Here is a 23037-nt window from a genome sequence, read left to right on the forward strand (position 1 = left end):
ACAGTTTGGATAATGGATGGATGGATGGATAGCTGTATTATCTACGCCTGCTTCATGGATGACTGCAAACCATGCTTCATATTACTTTTGTCTGGCAATCTATGTTTGGCAGAGGAGAGTGGTTTGAAATTGGATCATTATACACTGTTAAAATGATAGCTACCTCTGTTCACTCTCCCTCGCGGCCACCCTGTCACTTGTCAACACAGTCAAAGCAGCTCCATAATGGGTCGTTGGTGCGAGTTTGCATGTCAAAGCTCACCAACTTTGGACTCAATGTGAAAACAAGACAAGGGCGTCCAGTTAGCGTAGCGGTCTATTCCGTTGCCTACCAACACGGGGATCCCGATTCGAATCCCCGTGTTGCCTCCTGCTTGGTCCGGGGTCCCTACAGACACAATTGGCCACATCTGTGAGTGGCGAGCCAGATGTGGGTATGTGTCCTGGTCGCTGCCCTAGCGCCTCCTCTGGTTGGTCGGGGCGCCTGTTCGGGGGGAGGGGAAACTGGGTGGAATAGTGTGATCCTCCCACGCACTACGTCCCCCCTGGTGAAACGCCTCATTGTCAGGGGAAAATAAGCGGCTGGCGACTCCACGTGTATCGGAGGAGGCATTTGGTAGTCTGCAGCCCTCCCCGGATCAGCAGAGGGGGTGGAGCAGCGACCGGGACGGCTCGGAAGAATGGGGTAATTGGCCAAGTACAACTGAGGGGAAAAGGGGGAAAAAAGCCACCCCCCCCCCTCAAAAATATCCCAACAGGACAAATTCACTTTGCACCCAGAAACAAATTAACTTATCTCGAAGAGTCCATTGATATGAATTAAATAAGGGTGTCACCGTTTTGATTCTAAATCGACAAGCGATCGAAATAAGTTTTTGATTTGGACTTTCAAAATCGAAAGCAGGATCGTCGACTCTCCCAGTATCTTTTTTCTCACAACCCCTGCCTACTTGCACGCGTTTTATAACCTGCACGCGTGCTTTATAAAACAGTTACGTCCATGTCACCTCCCGGGCTCCGTGCTTTACCGGTAGTCTGCAGCTGCACTTTTCAAGACTCCATAGCCACTGCTGGAGTCCGAGATGATGGAGAAAAAACAGAACTGGAAAATCCTCCTGCATTTTGCCTCCCCTGTCTGTGAGTTGTGTTAATAACAAACGGAAAAATCTACTTTGTTCCCAATCAACTGGTGAAACAAGTTATTGCTATTACAATTGCAAGTAAATTATTTAAATTTGACCATATGGCCTTAGGTACGATGGAGTGGTTCCCAAGTGGCTAATACTCCATCGTACATTAGTATGGTACACCCCCCCCCCCAAAAAGGTGGTAATATCACATAATCACATATATATTGCACTTGATTACATGGGGTTCGTATGCTATGCTCGTTTGGTTCCTATCCTTTATTTTTTTGATTTTTTCCCCCCCGTTTTCTCCCAATTGCACTTGACCAATTACCCCACTCTTCCGAGCCGTCCCGGTTGCTGCTCCACCCCCTCTGCTGATCCGGGGACAGCTGCAGACTACCACATGCCTCCTCCAATACACGTGGAGTTACCAGCCGCTTCTTTTCACCTGACTATGAGGAGTTTCTCCAGAGTGATGTAGCGCACAGGAGGATCACACTATTCCCCCCAGTTCCTCCTCCCCCCTGAACAGGCGCCCCGACCGACCAGAGGAGGTGCTAGTGTAGCGACCAGGACACACATCCACATCTGGCTTCCCACCCGCAGACAACTGTGTCCAATTGTGTCTGTAGGGACAACTGACCAAGAGCCTATCTTTTTAAAGAAGAATTTGAAAATGTAAGTCACCATTTTCAGGGCATAAAACCAATGGTCTGTTGAACTTTATAAATCAAGACTTGACAGTCTAACAATGGCATAGCCATCAGTGCTGACAAAAATATTTAAATCAAAAATCGATTTGATTAGTGACCTTAAAATCGAAAGTCAAATGAATTTGTGGATTTGGAGAATCGTGAAGACCCCTAGAATTCAATTTGCAGCAGAATTTCACATTTACCAATGCTGGTGTGACTGGGGCCTACGTTGAATCCCCCAAGGCAGCTTTGCCAGTGGTTTGGGTGGCTACTCATTCACAAAGTATGGAGCGGGAAACTGTGCTTAGATTAAATTTGGGGGTTCACTTTAAAGAACTCTCCTCAAGGCATTTTTGTGATCAGTTCTGGGTATTGTTTGAGACCGCACAATATAACACAGTCCAAAATAATGTTATGATTCTTTGACTCAAAACAGGTGTGATTTTTGCACCGTAAAAGCATTTAACAAGGACTGAATCTCGCAATGGGCCCCTCACTTTAGCCTGCCTACCATAATGAGCCTTCATTACATCTTATTTATAAGTCAGTATATTTGACTTGGGCATCTTACTGTATTTGTTAAACATACTGTGAGAAGAAAGGCTTTTATCCTGTGAATTTTCATTGACATCTTAAATGGGGTGAGTTTCAGTGAATTGGAATGTGTACCTTGGAACATTTTGAGGAGATATTCGGGCCAGTTACATAAGACTGACGCGGACGGGTCAACATGCAGCTTGCCACAATGCCACAATTGGTCCAATATGAGATTCATATTGCGATGATTAAGTCGCATTTTGTTGTGCTTTTTTGTCTTAGGTTTTTAAGTTCTGAAAGCTGTTATGTATAACATTACATTATGACCAGTTTTTGGTGTTTTTTTTTTTCCTTACGTCAGCCGCTGAAATATTGTGCAGTATTGTCACACACAGCTTTCTCACTACTGTTTTACTCCAACCTAGGCACATGGTCTACTGCATATGCGACCTTCTCCTGGAATTCCTGGTTCCTGAAATATCTGAGGAAGACTTTCAGTGTAGCCTTTTGCAGTGCCTGTCCAAGAACCCAGATAAACCACTGGCATGAGACATGAAAGAACAAAACTGGACTACACACAAACATGCTTGTACACACATTTCAATGCTTCATGAAGGTAACAGGCCGTTCAGCAACGATGAACTGTGAAAAGCACGTAATATGATGGTGCTGTGTCTTGCACTGTGAATGTTTTGCGATAGGAAAACAGTGAATGCATCTTGTCAGGCTTAATATTCATCATTTCCAACTTAAACTCTAGGATTTGGGCCCTGAGTTCACTAAGGTCTGTCTCTAATTTAGCTGTGTTCTACTGACGTATGTAGCTCTTGAACATGGTGTGCTGTACACTTGCAAATACACGTACACATTTGAACCAGCTTTGATTACATGAGAACACCTGGTTCATGTTTGATCCCAGGTCACCTATGATGTGCCGTGTTAAAAACAGATTGGATGTAAATGTGTGGTTAAGCTTCTTCCGATCTCCACATCCAGCCTCTTCCTGCTTACTTAAATCTCCAGCTTTGGGTAAACTCATTTCATATGGTCTTCACACTGTAGCGCCAATCCCATCCCAAAATCCCAGGGTCCAAAGACTCACAATCGCTAACTCCACTGCAGAGAAACAGGATTTGCCTTTCTCCCCTATGTTAAACTCATTTTGCACTCTTGAGGATACTTGCTGTTTATGTTCTCTGTTGTACCTATCTCCAAAATCCTTCTAACTTTGTACAGAGCCACACATGTGATTCAGACATAAGCTGCTTTGGCCATCCCTATCTTGAACCCTTCTGTACCTGATGAGATCAGAGGTCCTCTTTTTTATAAACAGCACTTCAGTGATCAGGTGAAGTTGTCTCATGTCGCAGACTGTGTTTTGAGTTGGCAGATGTAGGTTATTGTAGAGAGGTGTACAAAGCTGTTTTCATCAGCTCTCAAAGAACAATGAGGTTCTTGTCAAATGCACTACAGTGGCCAATGCATCACTGTGAGAAACCAGTTGTTCTTCATGTCTTGAGAATTTCTCCAAGGAGCATCTCAATTAAGTTATCACTGAGCATACAGAAGCTTGATGCAAGAGAAGGTTGTTTCACTTTGACTACTTTATTACTTTGCTCCAGGGTCTTCATGATGGTGGCATTACAATTTCCGCTGTTGTCTCTTTGAGTAAGGTTAGGAGAGACAGGTGATTATTGCAGTTCCTTATCAGTATTATCCCAGTAGTAATGGTTAGGGTCTACCTCATTTGTCTTACATTGTGTCACTGCAGGGCCTTGCTGATTGAGTGTATGTAGATGATTGTGAAGATTATTTAAGTTAGTCAATTAAAAGAGCCGTTAAAATTAGCCAGAAGCATAACACAATATAAGCTTTGTAGGCGCTTTACAAATAGATTGCTACAAGACATCATGATAAAAAAGCATTACATGAAAACTTTTCTTCATGAGAAAAAAACTTGTGAAGACATAAGTATTCTCTCAATCTGTCTTGGATGTTGCTTGTTTTCCATTGTTTTTAGCCAAGCTTTTGCACTTATATCCAAGTCTTATTGTATGACGTGATAATTCCAAATCTTTCTTTTTCCATTTCCCTTGATGATTATCTTCTGATTTTGCCTATTTAATAAACCATTTTATTCCTCGGTTATAAATTATTTGTTGTTTACTGCCAGTAAGTGTAATTTGATCATCTGAAAGGGCTTACTGGCATGCCAGTGCCAATAGAAAAGCAGACCATTACATTTGGTGGGCAATGCTTTGCAGACAACGCTCCCATGCCTTACAAGAGGACTCGATATGTCCGCTCTTTCTGCCCCGCGCCATGCAGCTCTACTTCAGCAAAGAAACCATGGCTTTATCGCAGTTCTAGCTGCAAGACTTGTTGTAAACATTGCCGTTGTTATCATGTCGAGTTGTGCAGAATGTTGTGGACACTGGATACACAGCCGTGTGCTATCTCCCCAGTTGTTGTAACTTCGCAACTTGTAAAAAGACGTCGTTTAACTGACTGATGGTCTGGCACATGAAGGGGTGAAATAAATCACCATGTCAGATAATAAAATTAAAAAAAAAGAATTATTTCCAGGGTTTGACACATTTGATGGTGACTCATCTACATTCCCCAACACTGCTTTATAGCTATTGGTAACAGTTGTACAGTTCTTTATGATTGTCGCTATTTTTTAACTACCTAAACATGTTTAAAATATAATGTGGGCAAGAGCTATGTTTGGTAACATGCAGTTGTAGACAGTATTAAGATGATTTTTTGTTATGTTGTTTATCCTATTAGTGGTGATACGGCTTATTTGCAGAGCTGTGGTTGTGAATTGCTTTCCCAGGAGTCTGGTGCAGTCCTGTCATGCAGAGTGGTCTTTCCCCGCCAGCTGTTAACGTCTCTGTCCAGCCTGTGCACACGTCCTCCTCCTCACATTCACAGGTTTGTCATTGACTGCTGTCAGAGAAATTTAACTCTGCAGTCTAAAACTCATTGTAATATATTGTGTTTCTCTAAAAACTGGTGTGACTTGTAAACGTGTGACATGGTTTTGCTCGTGTAAGTGATTCAGATCTGGCTGTCTTGTTCAGGGTGGTTGATCGGCTGCGCAGGTTGTGCAACTGAATTCAGTCACATTGTTTTTGATATTTGCTAAAACAATAAAATTTCCCAATGTGGGGTATCAAATCTTGACCTCTCGCCCATTATTTTCCATAACTGAAAAAAGGTAACGTGTTTTACAAGAACAATGCCTCGAGTTAATGTAGGCTGGCGTCGGGCTTGTGAATTAAGCTTTAACTTTTTGACATTCAAATTCAAGTGGCCCATTATGAAGCTCTTAACCTGCTTGTTTCCTCAGCAGTTCTCGACTTGGCATAACATCGAATAATTTTTTAATTTTTTGCTATTACTGCTGTTGTTAGGGTAATCTATTTGTTGTGTGTTAGACTGTTTTTAGAACATCTTTAGCAAATTTTTTTTTTTTTTTGACATTTATCACAGGTAACTGCAGTTGTTATGTAACTGCAGCAGTAAACAGTTAAGTAGGCCCTCTTTTAAGTGAGGATATGCCAATTTTCAAGCATATTTACATACTATGTTGTGGATATTAACCAATAAAATGAACTTTTCTCACATTACCAGCTTTCTGCGCTACCCTGGGGGATAATGGTTGATATCCAACAGCAACAAATAGTGTGTATGAAAACCTGTACACGTACCATAATTAAGATCAGAGTCGTTTCCTGGAACCTGGAACCTCTTTTGTTGCTTTCGACTTGTCAAACAACAAAAGTGTGTTCAGAATGGCTGAGAAATCGCAGATTGAATTTACAAACAAAATAATTATGTTGCCCAGCAGTGATTTTGTACCTTTCAGGGATATCAACTGGAGATTTTTATACAAAAGCATGTAGATAGTTGAGCACCACTTCTGTTCCCACTTAAGTGAACTCATAAGAGCAAGTCTCGAGAAACAGCTTGCTAAGTTACGTCAGATAGTCAAAATGAGGTTTTATCTCCGATACCAAAAACACAATTTAAGACAAACCTCATAAGATGTCATTGCCGGTACACCAGCGTCAGGTCAGGTCGTTCTGAAGTACCCCAAATAGATCTAGAAGTGGATAAGGTGGATTGTGACGTGTTCTGAGGCACAAACTACAAAATGTTTTGACATGTTGATGTTGGTGAGAGGTCATGTGCAATGGTCACGCCAGAACTGTTTGTCTCTCAGCGAAGTCATGCCCATTTGTAGTGTAGTCTGTGATCTTCGGTCTGCATTCTCAGACGAGATAATGCAGCTCACTTGTCTTTAGCTCAACAGAATAATTTCACCATAAAGAGTCGAGCTGCACCACTCAAGCCCAGGCATTGTGCCTGGTCTCTGACGTAGGTGCAAGAATGCAATGTGCCGTAATGTGACACAATCATTACAATGAGGCCTTGCATCATTCTGAAAAGGGGAAAAAGTACTAAAAAGGGCAACATTAAAAGAGGTGATGACCCCCTTAATGAAACGGGGGATCTTGTAAATATCTCTGTCTGGTCCCTGCCTCCACATTTCCTGGAAAGCTATTCTGAGAGCTCCGGCTCATCAGAGCTCTCCATGCTGCAGCGGACCGCGACCCGGGAAAAGAGGTGATATCTTCTGATATCAAAGACCAGCCTGTCTCTCCGTTATCGCTAAGACAGAGTTGAGTCGCATGATATTTGATTCATCAACGGGGATCAGTTTCTAATTGGCAAGGAGTGTGAGAGAGGAGAAAGACTCGCATCGGACTTTGCATTGACTCTCCACGGTATGCCAACAATGTCGCATATGCCTTCTAATGAAAGGAGGGTCTTGTGCTGGGTCCTCTTTGTGTTTCAGGGCAATGTTTGGATCAAAGCCAGGGCTACAAACGCCTACACCGCCGTCCCCTCTACATGGCCAGACTGACAAACAAGGTCGTCGTAGCAACAGCCCCTGGTGATGTCCTTGTTGGAAATGGGCGTTAGTGAAATGCTGACCCTAGGAAGCAGCTTTTAGACCCGTGTCTACCGGCTTTAGAGGCAGCCTTCAGCCCCAAGCCTATTGCTGCTGGCATAGTCTAGAGGAACTCCGAGGTTGCTGGGGTGATAAATGATAACTCACATGAGCTTTATTAACGTCCCCCAGTCTCACAGACCTCACACACACACACAAACACGCACACACACGTGAAGAAGAGCTGGATTTATTTTTTTACGATCAGATTTTCCCCCGCTGGCACAGGTCTCCTTACCTGGCCACTTGAAAGCTGGAAACTGGCAAGAGAAAAAGACATTGGGCCTCATTCATCAATTGTTAGTACATACAAATTTGGTCTTACAAACCCATGGGATTTTTTTTTTTAGCTCTGAAGTTGTCTGACGGGTATTAGCAAAGCATGGTGGTTATTTGTAATTCCTTCCCTGTAACATCTATCATCTTCCTCTTGCAATGAGCCATCACCCAGGCTTGCAAAGACATCAGTGTCAGCCAACTGTTGTCTACATTCAGGGGTTATCCAGGTTCTACACTGGTCCTTGAGACAAACCGCAGGGCTAAAAAATCCCATGGGTATGTAAGAACAAATTTGTACGATACGAACGATTGATGAATGAGGCCCGATGTACGTCGTCCCTTGCACCAAGACTAAAAACCCTGGATGGAAGAAGTCCCTCATGATAGGGTGAGTAGGAAGAGCACAATAAATAAATAAAATCAAATCTGTAAGTACTGCTGTTAAATGGAATTGTTTTTGCCTTTTCCCCCTTTTTTATATCAAATTCCATTGAAAATAGTTTTGGTACACTGTGCTGCTAAATGCACGAATATTTGTAGTGATATGCCTCGATCACCCTGAAATTAGATCAACAAACAAATAGGTCAATGGATCAATACCCTGATGATGGGGAAAATTGATTAGCTCCAGTAAGGAATTTAAGCCCCCCCCCCAAACTCCGATACAAAACAGCTGTGTCATTAGTGTATAAACACGGGGCTCGCTTTCTTACCAGATGCCCACAACTGCTTTTGGTTGGCAACATGTGCCCAGGGCTTTTAGGGAATAAATAAATTAAAAGTCTTGTTTCACATCAGCATGAGCCTCGGTCTTCATGGGCAGATTTACATGGAAACCATGTGTTCCTTCCCCTTGACAGGTTATGCAATCTCCTCCGATTCCCCCTGCAGTCTCCCGACACTTTTTGTCACGAGATGCACGTTGTACCTTCAGTTTCATGCTCCAACGTTTGTGGTCTTACATAATAGGATACAGACACACCACTGCCAAACTGAAATCTTTTTACGACGCAGATGAATGTTTGACTTAGCTTTCCTTTATAAGGATGAAATTCTCCCCGCAGCAGAATCGTAGATTTTGACACTTTCGTTGCTTTTTTGTGAGCACAATCAACAACAGCCTTTCAATATCAAAACCTCTGAGAAGCGAGCGTGGAACCAGCGATGGCCACAAAGACCCGTCTGTTCCACTGACAACGGATACAAGAGGGGTCTGATAGGATATTTCTTTTTAGCGTTCCCATCCAAATGAGGCACTGTGGTGGTAACAGTTACAAACCAGGAAATGGACACTGCCATACGTTCTAAACACTGTGACCACCACACACACACACACACACACATACACATATGCACGTCATCATCATCATCGGCGGTCACTCGGGGTCGAGTATAACTGTCCTCCTTCTTGGTCCTTGTGGGTCTTCAGGTGGGCGAAGAGGCCGATCTTGGAGCAGCATATTTTGGTGCAGTGTGGGCAGGGGTGGGAGGTGGTAGTCGTGGGATTGGTTTGGGCCTTTTTGGTGGAAACTCCCTCCTTTCTGAGTCTGCGCTTGTCTTCTGCAGCACTGCGGAGATCATTATTATAAAGTGCAGCTCCTTCCCAGACAAGTTTTCTCCAGGCCGCCCTGTTGGTTGCTGTGTCCTCCCACGTCTTAGGGTCTATGTGGCATTTTTTGATGTTCGTCTGGATGTTATCCTTATACCTTTTCTTTTGACCACCCGGGGCACGTTGTCCCATGAGAAGCTGGGAGTATAAGACTTGTTTTGGAAGGCGAGAGTCGGGCCTACGGATGACATGGCCAGTCCACCTGAGCTGGTGTTGGGCAATGGTGGCAGTGATAGCGGGAGTGTTAGCCTCCTCCAGGACGCTGGTGTTGGTGCGTCTATCTTCCCAGGTGATCTTGAGGATTTTTCGGAGGCACCTCTGATGATGTGCCTCTAGTGCCTTCAGGTGCCTGCTGTATGTGGTCCAGGATTATGATCCATACAGTAGGGTGGGCAACAGAATCGTAGATTTTGACACTTTCATTACTTTTTTGTGAGCACAATCAACAACAGCTTTCAATATCAAAACCTCTGAGAAGCGAGCGTGGAACCAATGATGGCGCACAAAGACCCGTCTGTTCCACTGACAACGGATACAAGAGGGGTCGAATAGGATATTTCTTTTTAGCATTCCCATCCAAATGAGGCACTGTGGTGGTAACAGTTACAAACCAGGAAATGGACACTGCCATACGTTCTAAACACTGTGACCACCACACACACACACACACATACACACACATACCATGTCTTCCTATACTTGTGGGGACCCCTCATTGACTGCATTCATTCCCTAGCCCTTAAACCCTAACCTTAACTATCATAACTACATGTCTAATCTTAACCTTTCCCCTAACCTTAACCTAGTCCTAATTCCAACCTTCATAATAAATATTATAATGATACATCAATCTTATATAGCGCTTTTCTAACACTCAAAAGTCGCATTACAATAAACGGGGTGAAATAAGACGACAGATAAACATAGCACAGACATACAGGGGTGGATGGGAAGGGGGGGGCTACGAGAGGGAGAAGCGGCAGCCACACACGACGCCAGCAGTACTCTCCCACTTGGACAGATACAAAAGGGCAAGAAAAACAAAAACAACAGCACGGTGGACATTGATTTTCTGTAGGGGTTTACTCCCATAGCCTATTCCTCCCCCGGGGTATCCACTAGACAGTGGCACTATTTAACCCATAGCTGGGGGCTGGTTCGTGAGCACCAGGGAATATCCACACACCGGTGGGCCTGCGTACCGCACGTCTAAGGGCCAGACCTCCTCAGAGTCCCATTAGCTTAGCACACACACACCAAGTCTTCCTATACTTGTAGAGACCCGTCATTGACTACATTAATTCCCTAGCCCTTAACCCTAACCTTAACTATCATAACTACATGCCTAATCCTAACCTTTACCCTAACCTTAACCTAGTCCTAATTCTAACCTTAGCTCTAAAACAAGTCCTATCCCTAAAATAGACCCTTTTCATCGTGGGGACCCATAAAATGTCCCCCTACATGGTGGGTGGTTCCAGGTTTTTGTATCCTAATGGAGACATTTGGAAAATCTGGTACACACACACACACACACACACCTACCTGAATGTTTACCTTCATTAGCAACATGTGATTAGTGTCTCTGGGTTCCGTCACAGAACTGAGTCTGGGCTCTACTATCTAGTTTTAAGACACCTGTTGATGCGTGCTGATCTAACCCATTCTGTCCATGATGATAACAACCAGGGAGAATTCAGTTTTGGAGCGCTCGCTCATGACTTGGATTACAGTTAATACCATGGTGAGGGGTAGATATTTGCCTGAACTTGCATATTAAGTCATCAGTTTAATGGCTCGCACATTGGATATGTTATTCTGAACTCTCGACGCATGTGAGAAAGTAACATGATGTGTGTGTGTGTGTGATGTGTGATGTGTGATGTTTTTGGAACTTATACACATTGCTTCCAGACGTCTTGGCATTATCGGATGAAAATCCAAAGACTTTTTAACATTTAAAACGTACAAAGTGTCTAACGCACGACTTGCCCAGCTATCCACTGCTTTTCACAAGTTTCTCCTCTGCCATCATATTGTGCTTGACATTGGTTGAGTCGAAGGCTTATTTGCGTTGCAAAACCTTTTTTACGTGGTTGCTGAGAAGCTCCACAGTGTTGTTCTTCCCTCAGTATGTCCTCGAATAACTCATCAAGACAGTAATAGGAAAGATTTTTGTTGCGAGTTAAGGTAACGTTAGATATGTAACATAACAGCGCCCCCTGGTGATCATAAAACATTCACACAAGGCAAACAAAGTGCTGTATTACTTTTCCAAACAAATCGTTTCAGCAAAACATTCCCTCCTTTACAACTGTTTTCATATAGGAAAAAAAAGACCCGCATAGTCAATATTGCAATGTTACACCAATCAATATTCAATGAAAGGCAGAACTATGTAAAAATAAAATTAATGTTTGGGTCTGCTTTACCATTTGGTGTCTAGAAAATGGTCAACCAACATGAGAGTCTCTACTGTACCAGTCAGCCTCTCTATTTGGGATATCTTACTGTATGTGATTTCAATCTTTATCGTTCTCCGTTCAATAACTGTAAGAGCGGTAAATCACCTCTAGAGGGCGCCGCAATCAAACTTGATTTTATGTCCCATTTTGGAGAGCACTGGTAGCGGCCACTAGGAGGCAGTGCATTGCAAATTTTGCAAATTGGTGAGATCCACCTGTTACTCTTTCACTACTTGCAACAGGATGATGTATGTAGTTTTTTTCTTTTCTTTTTTTTTTACAGTCAAGAAGAGAACACAGAAACACACATGCACGCACACACACACATTCTTGTACTTCTATTTTTGTGAGGACCCTTATTGACTCCATTAACCCTAACACACGTTTAAACCTTACCCTAACCTTAACCTAACCCTAACCCTAAACCCAAGTCCTAACCCATAAATAGACCCTTGACTTGACTGGATGCTTAAAAAGTAAGGACTGGCCAAAATGTCCCCACTTTGCAAAAGTGTCCTCACTGATGGTTAACAGCTGAGATTTGTCCTCACAAAGATGGAAGTACAAGCGCGCGCGCACACACACACACACACGAACACACACACACACACACAGAGGCAAACATACATGTACCTACTTTGACCTATTTGTTAGCGTCTCTGTTGCTAAATACGCCTGCTGATCAGTGTGATTTATGAATGCAGAGAGAATGATTCCTTGGATAAAAAGGGAAGTGAAGTCAAGACAGGACAGGATAAAAGAAGAAAAGAATGCACACATACACATACACACATACTTTGACCTGTTCGCCAGCTTCTCGGCTATCAAATAAGCCTGCTAATCAGCGTGATTTATGAATGCAGAGATGAGGATTCTTCAGATGAAAAGACAAGAGAGGACAATAGGAGATTCTTTGCAGCAGCCCATGCCTCACCCTCGGATGCTTGTACGGGAGAGGCCAACTCTCATTTGCCAGTTGTTCACTGGTCGTCAACAGAGTCGGCGCTCTAGCCTGTGTCGTAATGCAGTCAAACACATGGAGCAGTCACCGACTCCCACAGCTGTTCTTGTAACCACACTCCCTTTTCCTCCCTAATGAATTACACCTGCCTCCACCATTTGTTTGTGTCAAGACTGTTATTGCCTCACTGTAGTCAGTCATCTGTTTTGTTTTGGGGTTTTTTTTTGTCCAGTATACGTCAATGGGTGGCGGCACTATCATATCCGGGTTCAAGACTTCAGATTCTGTTGGCACCACTGTTCAGAAACCCGTGTTCTGAATGCTGCTCTAAGATGCACTGCATGGCATTCTTGGTGCCATTGCAAACCGCATATGTAATGGCATCTGTCATGTTATTCTCAACAACTTGGTGGTCTTGTACAGAGTGAAGCATCTCTCGCCCATATCTATTACAGGTGTTTTATACCGTCCTATTAATGCTCAGAAAACTGAGAGTAAGCAGCAAAATGTGTTAAATAGGTTATTCTATCAGCATATTCGCACAACTGAAGACCTGGTTTTCTATACCGAGTGAACTAAAGGACTGATTATTTTTCTGTGCGCATATATATATATATATATATATATATATATATATATATGATGTGGCTGTATCAGATTTCATGCTTAGTGCAGCTGTCCTCAGCTAGCGTGATTCCTTGTTTGCTTTCACATAAAGTCAACAGTGTCCTCTTTGTTGGATTTGCTAATTTCCTGAAGCAAATAGGAAACATAGCTTTACTTGGTGCCAGACAGGATGAATCTGACGCAGTCTCGCCATTCCAGAGACAATATAAACAATGCAAAAGCACAGCACCCTCGCACACAGGATTGACGTGATGTGCCTCAGAAGTGCATAAACTGTGTGTGTGTGTGTGTGTGTGTGTGTGTCCTCCGCCCCCATCCCTCCATCACTGTGTACACACACACACACACACACACACATCTCCAGCAACTTTAACAGTAACTTCCGATATCTTTGCCCCTAAAATGCGTAGGAGAATGTTCAGAGGTGAAGGTGAATGGGAGGTTAACTTATCAATCAACTGCAGGGCAAACATTTTGACCTCATAGCTCTTAGGCCCCCAGAGGCCCCAGCAGCACATCGTTGGAGCCAATTCAAGATGATCTCTTGAATAAGCAAACTGGACACATTTTCATATTAAGCCTATGTACACATGCCCTTGTACAAGCTGTAGCCCACCTGAACCTGGCTACCCACTGAATGTCTGTGGATATTTTTTTCAATTTTGTACCCGTGCTCTTTTTTTTTTTAAACTTATTTTTAGCTTTTGGTCTTCATCTGTGTATATCTTATACTGTGTTTGCTGTGCTTGTCTATGTCTGTCTTGCACTGTTTGGCGAAGCCACATCCCTTATTTCATTTTTAATATGCGCCTGCCTGCACATTGTTTTTAATGACAATAAATTGAATTGAATTGAATGTTGATTACACCAAAAGGCACTAGTGCACTTCTTGCACCAGTGCCTTTTTATGTAATCAACATGGAATTTATTTTCTAGATTTATACATGAAGTAGAATTTACCTTAACCCAGCAAAAAATAGCATCGGCTGTACTACCAATACTAGTAGGTAATATATGGATCTGTTTCTTTTAATCAGTTCATCTGGATACAATGTTTATTGACTCTTGTCAGTAAACGTTGTATCCAGATGAACTGAGTCAACCTTCTTTGATTTTCTTACCTGGATTATTGAGCATGCATACAGATGTTTCTTTTGATACTTTGATAAAAGGAAGATCTGAAGTTTGCTAGAATTTTGGCGCAAAAACTGAATGAAAAGTCAAAGATAATCCTATGAAGACAGAGACAAAAGGTCATCATAGATCACAGATCACAGCTCATCAGTCATTTATGCTTTTGAATTATTGCTCAGATGACCTCACCTCAAGAGCCCCTTTCCTGAAGGCAGAAATAGCCCAGTGAATAGTAAAACTGCTGCACAAGTTTGGTCAGGCCAGCAGCACCTTGAGCCAGAGTTCTGATGGAGAAATGGAGGCTAAGTTTCATACTTCAGGGATCCATAATGATCCATCAGATAGTTATTATGCACACGTTAATCAGTTCTATCATGTGGAAAGTGCAAGTCTTTCACCCACATGGTGTGTATTAGAGAGATATTGTAAAAAACAGTGGTACCAATCTGTCAATTCCACTGGATATATGAAATGTAAATAGAGCCATTTGGCTTTGATTAATCAACGGTATGAGGGAGCTACAGGGCAGTGGCGTAGGGGAGGGTCCTGCAAGGCATGCACTGCGGGTGGGCCCCCCACATCTGGGGGTAAAAAAAAACAAAAAAAACAAAAACTTTTTAACTTTTTTTTATTTACTTTTTTAGAATAAAATTTCAGGAAGCAAACCTTTATTGTGCCATCAACCTTAAAATTGTTTTAAAATGAATTCATTTTAAAAACATGGCAGCCTCTGTTATCCAATCACAGTCGCCCCAGTGATTTTGAACTTTAACCTTGTGTAGATGTCACGTGAAACATAAAAGGCAATTCTGCAAAATGAGTGTAATGAATGAAAGGTCACGTGTTTAACTTGACCTACTCACGGGTGTACGTGCAGTGCGTGTGACGTATACAGGAAGTGAGAAGCGCATGTTATGAAGGTTGTATGTCGGATGAACGCTAGTAAAAGCTACACAGTTAAGAACCTACGAAGTCGGCTCGTTCTTGAATTATTCTTATGTCAGTAAGACAAGGCGTCTACGGACATTACATGGTGTCAGAATAGTCTGTGTATCGGAACACGAGCGGTCATGCCGAAGTTTAATCCGCCGAGTGAATTCAAGTTTGACTGCCCCGTTGAATGGCCGGAGTGGAAACAACGGTTTTCGCGCTTCAGGCTCGCGACAAAGCTGGATAAAGACGACGGGGAGATTCAAGTGAGTTCGCTGATTTATGCAATGGGCAGCGAGGCTGAAAAGATATTCAGCTCGTTTGACTTCGCGGCGGAGGGTGATAAAGTGGACTATGATATCGTACTGAAAAAGTTCGATGACTACTTTATTCCCCGCCGTAACATCATACATGAGAGGGCGTGCTTCTATCAACGTAGCCAGCAGCCAGGAGAGACAGCGGAGATGTACATCCGGACATTGTATGAGCTGTTTGAACACTGTGAGTTTGGGGACAAGAGGGATGAACATATCAGAGATCGTCTGGTAGTGGGCATAAAAGATAAGGTGCTCTCCCGTCAGTTCCAGCTCACAGCGGACCTTACTCTGGTGAAAGTCATTGAACAAGTGCGCCAGGCGGAGGCAATAACAAAGCAGCTCAGCCTCCAAGCTAACCAACCAGAGGCCCAGCTGGCTAACGTCAATGTTGTCCGACGGCGGGACGGACGCCAAAACAAAAAGGGCGGACAGCGTCATGGTGGCGGCAGACCTGCAACCAACAAAGTAGATGAATGCGGGAGGTGCGGCAAGACGCAGCACACCGATGAGCGGAAGTGTCCTGCAACGAACAGTAAGTGCAACAAGTGTCATAAAAAGGGACATTGGGAGCGTGTATGTCACTCTAAAGCGGTGAGAGAAGTCACTGAAGAGGTTAAACAGCTGTACTTTCTGGGAGAAGTTGGCAAAGAGAGCAGTCAGGAAGATTGGACTGTTAGTTTAACAATAAGTGATGTACCAATAACCTTCAAAATTGACACGGGGGCTGACGCTACTGTTATCAACCAAGGGACATTTAAAAAGCTGAAGCCAAACATAAAACTGGGACCTCCTGACACATGCTTCATAAGCCCAGGTGGAAACATCAGCTGCATAGGACAGTTTCAAGCCACAACCAACTACAAGGAGAAACAATACTCCTTTCCAGTGTATGTGATCAAGGGGAGAGGCAGCTGTCTGCTGAGTCGTCCAGAGGCAGTGGAGATGGGTCTAGTGAAGCGGATGAATGAGGTCAGTGGAGTTTTCGGTTCAAGTGGACTGCTGAAAACAGACCCAGTGAAAATAGCTCTGGTGGAGGGTGCCCAGCCATACGCGGTGCATACAGCCAGACGGATACCGCTGCCACTTGTACCACTGGTTAAGAAAGAACTGCAGCGCATGGAAAATGAGGGCATTATTGAAAAAGTGACTCAGCCCACAGAATGGTGCGCCGCTATGGTGCCGGTGCTGAAACCAAACAAGAAAGAGGTTCGCTGCTGCGCTGACCTCAGGAGGCTGAATCGAGCGGTGAAACGTGAGAAATACGTGCTGCCCACTATGGAGGAAATAATGCCAAGGCTCGCAGGGTCAAAGTTCTTCACAATGTTGGATGCAGCAAGTGGGTTTTACCAGATCCCCTTGCATGAAGACAGCAGGGGGCTCACCACTTTCATCACCCCATTTGGGAGGTATGCTTTCTGCCGCCTTCCATTTGGTATAACGAGTGCTCCAGAGATTTTCCAGAGAAAGATGGCGGAAACTCTGACCAGGCTAGAGGGCACAGAGGTGTACATGGATGACATCCTTATACATGGAGAGACTGAGGAAATCCATGACCGGCGCCTAGCAGAGGCGCTGGGGGTCATTGAAACAGCAGGTCTCAAACTTAACCAAGCGAAATTCAAGTTCAAACAGAAACAAGTCCGCTTCCTTGGTCATATCATCAACGAGGCAGGCATCAGACCTGACCCGGACAAAGTGGCCGGAATAGAGAACTTTCCTCAGCCCCAGAACGTGACGGAACTCAAGAGGTTCCTCGGGATGGTGAACTATTTGGCAAAATACGTCCCAGAGCTGTCCACTGTAGGTCAGCCGCTTTATGGACTGCTTAAAGCAACGACAGAGTGGCTGTGGGGACCTGCACAGAACACAGCATTCCAAGACCTTAAAGCAGCACTCGCCACCGCCCCGGTACTCACCTTTTATGACGTCACTAAGGCTACGGTGGTGTCAGCAGATGCCAGCAGCTACGGGCTGGGAGGCGTTCTGCTCCAGCAGCACGGGGAACACTGGAAGCCCGTGGCCTACTGCTCCCGACGGCTGAGTGACGCAGAGACAAGGTACGCACAGATCGAGAAAGAGTGCTTAGCCAGCGTCTGGGCATGTGAAAGGTTCGAGAAGTACTTGTTTGGGCTTGACAATTTCAGACTTGTCACCGATCATAAACCACTAGTGCCTCTCATGAACAGCAAAGACTTGGATAATGTGCCCATTAGGTGCCAGAGACTGTTAATGAGGCTGATGCGTTTCAATGCAGTGGCTGAATACGCACCAGGCAAAACTTTAGCTGTGGCTGATGCACTCTCCAGAGGCCCAGAGCAGCGCTACGGAGATGGTGCTTCTCATGATGATGTTGCAGCGTACATTGATGCCATCGTGTGCCAGGTGCCTGCCACACCTCAAAGGATGCAGGAGATAAAACAGAGCACGGATGGGGATCTGCAGCTCCAGACAGTGTTGGGCTTCATCAGACACGGCTGGCCTGAGTATGTCGATAAAGTGCCGGAGACAGTCAGAGACTTTTATCAGGTGAGAGGGGAGTTATCTGCGGTAGATGGTTTAGTCATCAGAGGCAGTCGTATCGTCATTCCCACAGAGATGAGGGAGGTGATCTTAGACAGAATACACGACGGGCACCAGGGGATAGTTAAGTGCAGAGAGAGAGCTAGCCAGTCAGTGTGGTGGCCCAAAATGACAGAGCACATTACAACAAAGATACAGCAATGTCAATTCTGCAGAGAACACAAGAACACACAGAGAAAAGAGCCTTTAATGTCAAGTGAGCTCCCATCCAGACCATGGCAGAAAGTTGGCATAGACCTGTGTGAGTACAAAAAGCAAAACTACTTGATAGTGTCTGACTATTATTCCAGGTTTTTGGAGATCCTAAATCTACCAACAACTACTAGCAGTCAGGTTGTAGCTAGGCTGAAGGCTACATTTGCACGTTTTGGTATCCCTGAAATTGTAGTTAGCGATAATGGGCCACAGCTAGTTTCAGAAGAGATGAGGAGGTTCAGTGAGGATTATGATTTCATCCATGTGACTTCAAGCCCACACTACCCCCAGAGTAATGGACAGGCAGAGAGGGCTGTTCAGATAGCCAAAAGCATATTAAGGCAGGAAGACCCTCTCCTCGCCCTGTTGACATACAGAGCTACACCCTCTTCTTCCACTGGAGCCAGTCCAGCGGAATTGCTCATGGGTAGGAGACTCAGAACCACCTTACCCACATTGCAGCATAACCTGAAACCGGCCTGGCCTAAAGAGGAACTGATCAAAACCGCTGACGCCGCAGCCAAATCGAGGCAGGCTTTCTACTACAACCGCAGGAACGGCGTGCGGACACTGCGCCCACTGAACTCGGGTGACGCAGTACTCACCAAACTTGATGGACAGAAAACATGGACAATGCCAGCAGTTGTTCACAGTCAGAGCTCCACTCCCAGATCCTACATAGCGGAGACAGCTCAAGGTGAACATTACAGAAGGAACAGGCGCCACCTGTTGGCCACACCTAAAACACTCACCTTTGTCAGCAGGGATCCTGACCATGTCACTCCAGGGGAGAGTGGAAACACGGATGAGTCCCGAGAAGCAGAAATGCCAACTTCCACACCATATGTTACTCGCTCTGGCAGGGTGAGCAAGCCTGCAATCCGGCTGGATTTGTGAGGCGTATGGACTTGTGTACTGTTGGGGATTTTTTATTTTTTTTGTGAAAAGGGGGGTGATATACAGGTTAGAAAATCATCTTAGAGGGGGAGATGTAATGAATGAAAGGTCACGTGTTTAACTTGACCTACTCACGGGTGTACGTGCAGTGCGTGTGACGTATACAGGAAGTGAGAAGCGCATGTTATGAAGGTTGTATGTCGGATGAACGCTAGTAAAAGCTACACAGTTAAGAACCTACGAAGTCGGCTCGTTCTTGAATTATTCTTATGTCAGTAAGACAAGGCGTCTACGGACATTACAATGAGTGTAGCCGGTTATTTTCTTGCCCGGTGCAGGATTCGATATGGAATGTACTGTACCTCAAGGCGACATCACTAACCGCTCGGCTAAAGCGTCAGACCCATTAGTTGGGGACTAACGTGTCTTATTAGTAGTTTTCATGAGCAAGCGAAAACATCTCAGTGGAGCACAAAAAACGGCAAAATGAGAAACGAAAAAAAAAAAAATCAAGCAAATGTAACCCCCTATCATATTACAATAGTTCATTTACATTTATGGGTACTTATGCCTAATTCGGCACTGTAGCTTTATGAGACCGAAATCTACGTCAGGCTTGCTGGGCGGTACTCTTCGTCATTACGTTCTATGCGAGCTGGCAGATCAACAGTAGTTACCGTGATGGCAAGCCTGAACATTTTTATCTCTTATATTAGGTAAGCGTGTGTAAACCTATCAGTACCATGTGTAACATAGTTTGTGTTGAATATCTTAAGTACCCTGAAAAGTAAACGTTTAAATGTCGTTGTTCATAAATATATTTGCAACGTTGATGTGACTAGCCTACGGTTAATAGCCTTCACCACACTATGTGTAGCTAGCGTTAGCCACGACATGTGAATGTAATTCTTTGCTATACTGTGGTTTTAATATCTTCTAGAGGCTGATGTATTTCGGAAATGTTTACAAATGTTCACATTAGATTTGTTTTGTTCTGTGAGTAGAAGATATTGTAGGTGGTAATTTTTTTAATGTTAATTTCAATCGTAGTATGTATTTTGCAATAGCAGTTAAACTTGTACTCTTCTACATTACATTCTATGCGAGCTGTCAGGTCACCAGCCGTTACCGTGATTGCAAGCCTGAACATTTTTATTTCTTATATTAGCGAACTGGTGTTTGGACACTGCCCACGACTTAGCCATTAAGGTCGCGTCTTCCCGCCATTCTACTTTGGGGCCGGATGTGGTCAGCAGATTCATCCTTCCTAAATCGTCCATCATTGACTGCGTAGCGCCACCTGTTGGCGAACTCGATGAACTGCGAGCAAGGAAACACCACGGATTTATTCAAGTAAGGCTGTTACAGTAGCCATTCACTTCATGGATTTATTCGGGTAAAGCTTCCAGTTAAGGGCCCCAACGAGATATCTCCTTTTGTTTATTATTTTGTTTATTTGGGTGTTGTGCACAACAGGGTATTGCAGCGCTGCAACTTATCAGTGTATAATTCACACTTGTATTTTGCATATTTTTCTTTTGTATTTGCGAACCATCATATGAATATTGGTACATACTGTTATTCCCTATCTACATCTAAAGTATAATTCCATGCAACTCTACTTTAAATTGCAACTCTAATTTAAAAAAAAAAATTCATGGGGCGGTTCCCACGGGCCCGGGGCATGTCCTTGGCTGCCCTGCGACCCCCAGGAGCCCATACAGAACCCCCGAAAAACCCTGGATAAAAGAACGCCATGGGGAACCTTGGCCAAAATCAACGCTATAATGCGGTGATGTTGACAATGGATTATTAAAAATATACCAATAATAGCTGAAATATTTAACTTACCCTACAGTGCAAAAGCACAATTGGTCCACAATGTGTTTCAGAATTAGTTGATTGGGTTTCTCATTCTTTTTTTTTTTTAGATTTATTTCTAGTTTTTCCCCTTATCCCACCCGATTAACCCAATGGCATATGGTCGGAACTCTTGTCGAATAACTCCCCTGGCGCACATTTCTACAGGAAGGAGATAGTCGTTACACCAGCTTCCTTCAAACTCGTGTCGGCTGCTCTCGCTATTTTCCACACTAAAGTCTCACATGGATTGCATTACCTTCAGGCCGCGAAGGAGACGTAGGGAGAATGCTTTCGGTTGCTTGGCTGCAGGTGCCCGGATGGGCCAGAGGGGTCGCTGGAGAACGCTGAGTCCCCGAACACTACACCGATTTACACTCACTATCCCTCGGGTGAGAGTGGCCTAATGAATGCCTTACCCCGTGGACGCTCTGGCCGTGACCGGTTACAGCAAGTCTGAGATACGAACCTACCTCCCAGCCACATGACGAGCGGATTGCAAGAATGACGGTTTATTCCGCTCGGCCATCAGAGTGGCTGGGGTTCTCATTCTTTGATTGTGACCAGTAAGCTTTACCCTCAAGTACAGTCGCAGCCGGCAGCCCAGAGTCCATGCAAGTCAGTTTTATTTTTAATATTCTGAATGTATCCCTCCTGCATACTGTAAGCCCTTCTGCCTTTCACGGGGTGGTATTAAGGATGAATTACTCCAAAATACATCACTTATTTTCTCTAGGAATGCGCTGATTTCTTCCTTCATGTTTTGGGGTTTTCCGGCTACTTTCTGGATGGTTCTGAAAAGCTTGGTGGGCATAGCAACAGTAACTAAGGGGGGGGGGGACTCTGCAAAAGCTCAATTGCCAACAGATTCCGTTTACGTCCCAGTGAATTCATACAGGCAAACGATGATATGTTGCACGAATCTACTGAGACACTAGCCCTACTCTACAAGGATGACCTTTCATCAGATTTTCCATCACAGCTACTTGCATTTCAAAATGCTCTGAGGTCAGAAATAAAACAAAAACATTAAAATGGGTTCAATTAAAGATCTGACTGGGCTCCTGTTTCTGAGACATGTATCTATTCTGCCTAATGTCACAGATGTGAATTCTGCTCTCAAGCTTTTTTTTAACCATTCCTGTCACTGTGGCAAGCGCTGAAGAGATTTTTCAAAACTGAAAATCTTCAAAAAACTATCTGAGAAGCACTATGTCCTAGAACAGACTCTCCAGACTAGCGATTCTCAGTACTGAAGGCCAGTGTGCTCACCAGATGGATTTAACAAACATTGTCAAGGAATTTGCACAGAGGAATGCAAGGAGGAAAGGGCATCTTGGTCATTGTTAAAGGTAAGTAAGAATACATGTTAGGTTTTTTTTTAATAATCATGGAATCAAATTAACACAGGGTAAGCTGTTGACCTAGCCTTAGGCCTATTTGTATGTCTGTTTTCTGTGCTCATTTATGAATGGACGGTCCATCAGAATTGTGTGTTTGCTCTGTGCTGGCTACCAAAATATCTGTCTTGGCCTAGGTTGAGCGGCTAGTTTGTTTTTGCCCACTGCCATGATATCGGTTGTTTTTGGCTTGCTATTACAGAGCTGTATGTTGGTTAGCATTAAATGGTTTGTGTGATGGGTTTTATTCCAAGTTGAGTAATCAGAAGATGACATTAACTGCTAACTTAGCTATCTTACTGAGCTTGCAATATAAATTGCCTATTGATCATTGTTGCGTGCGTATGTACGTGCAGTTGTAAAATTTATTCTTTAGTTAACTTTGCTGGCGTCAC

The 23037-nt window shown here is 44.0% G+C and overlaps 1 protein-coding gene across 1 annotated transcript in view; it reads left to right on the top strand.

Moving 5' to 3' along the window:
- The window catches only part of LOC130115705 (sorting nexin-19-like), a 56433-nt gene extending 50902 nt beyond the window's left edge, over positions 1–5531 (top strand). Inside the window, exons 13-14 of the mRNA XM_056283490.1 lie at positions 2788–2978; positions 5205–5531. Of these exons, the coding sequence (XP_056139465.1) occupies positions 2788–2911 (124 nt within the window). The 3' untranslated portion in view covers positions 2912–2978; positions 5205–5531. The remainder of the gene's footprint in view (positions 1–2787; positions 2979–5204) is intronic.
- The last annotated feature ends 17506 nt before the right edge of the window (positions 5532–23037 follow it).

Source organism: Lampris incognitus, chromosome 7 (assembly GCF_029633865.1).
Source record: "Lampris incognitus isolate fLamInc1 chromosome 7, fLamInc1.hap2, whole genome shotgun sequence".
In the NCBI taxonomy this organism is placed as follows: Eukaryota; Metazoa; Chordata; class Actinopteri; order Lampriformes; family Lampridae; genus Lampris; species Lampris incognitus.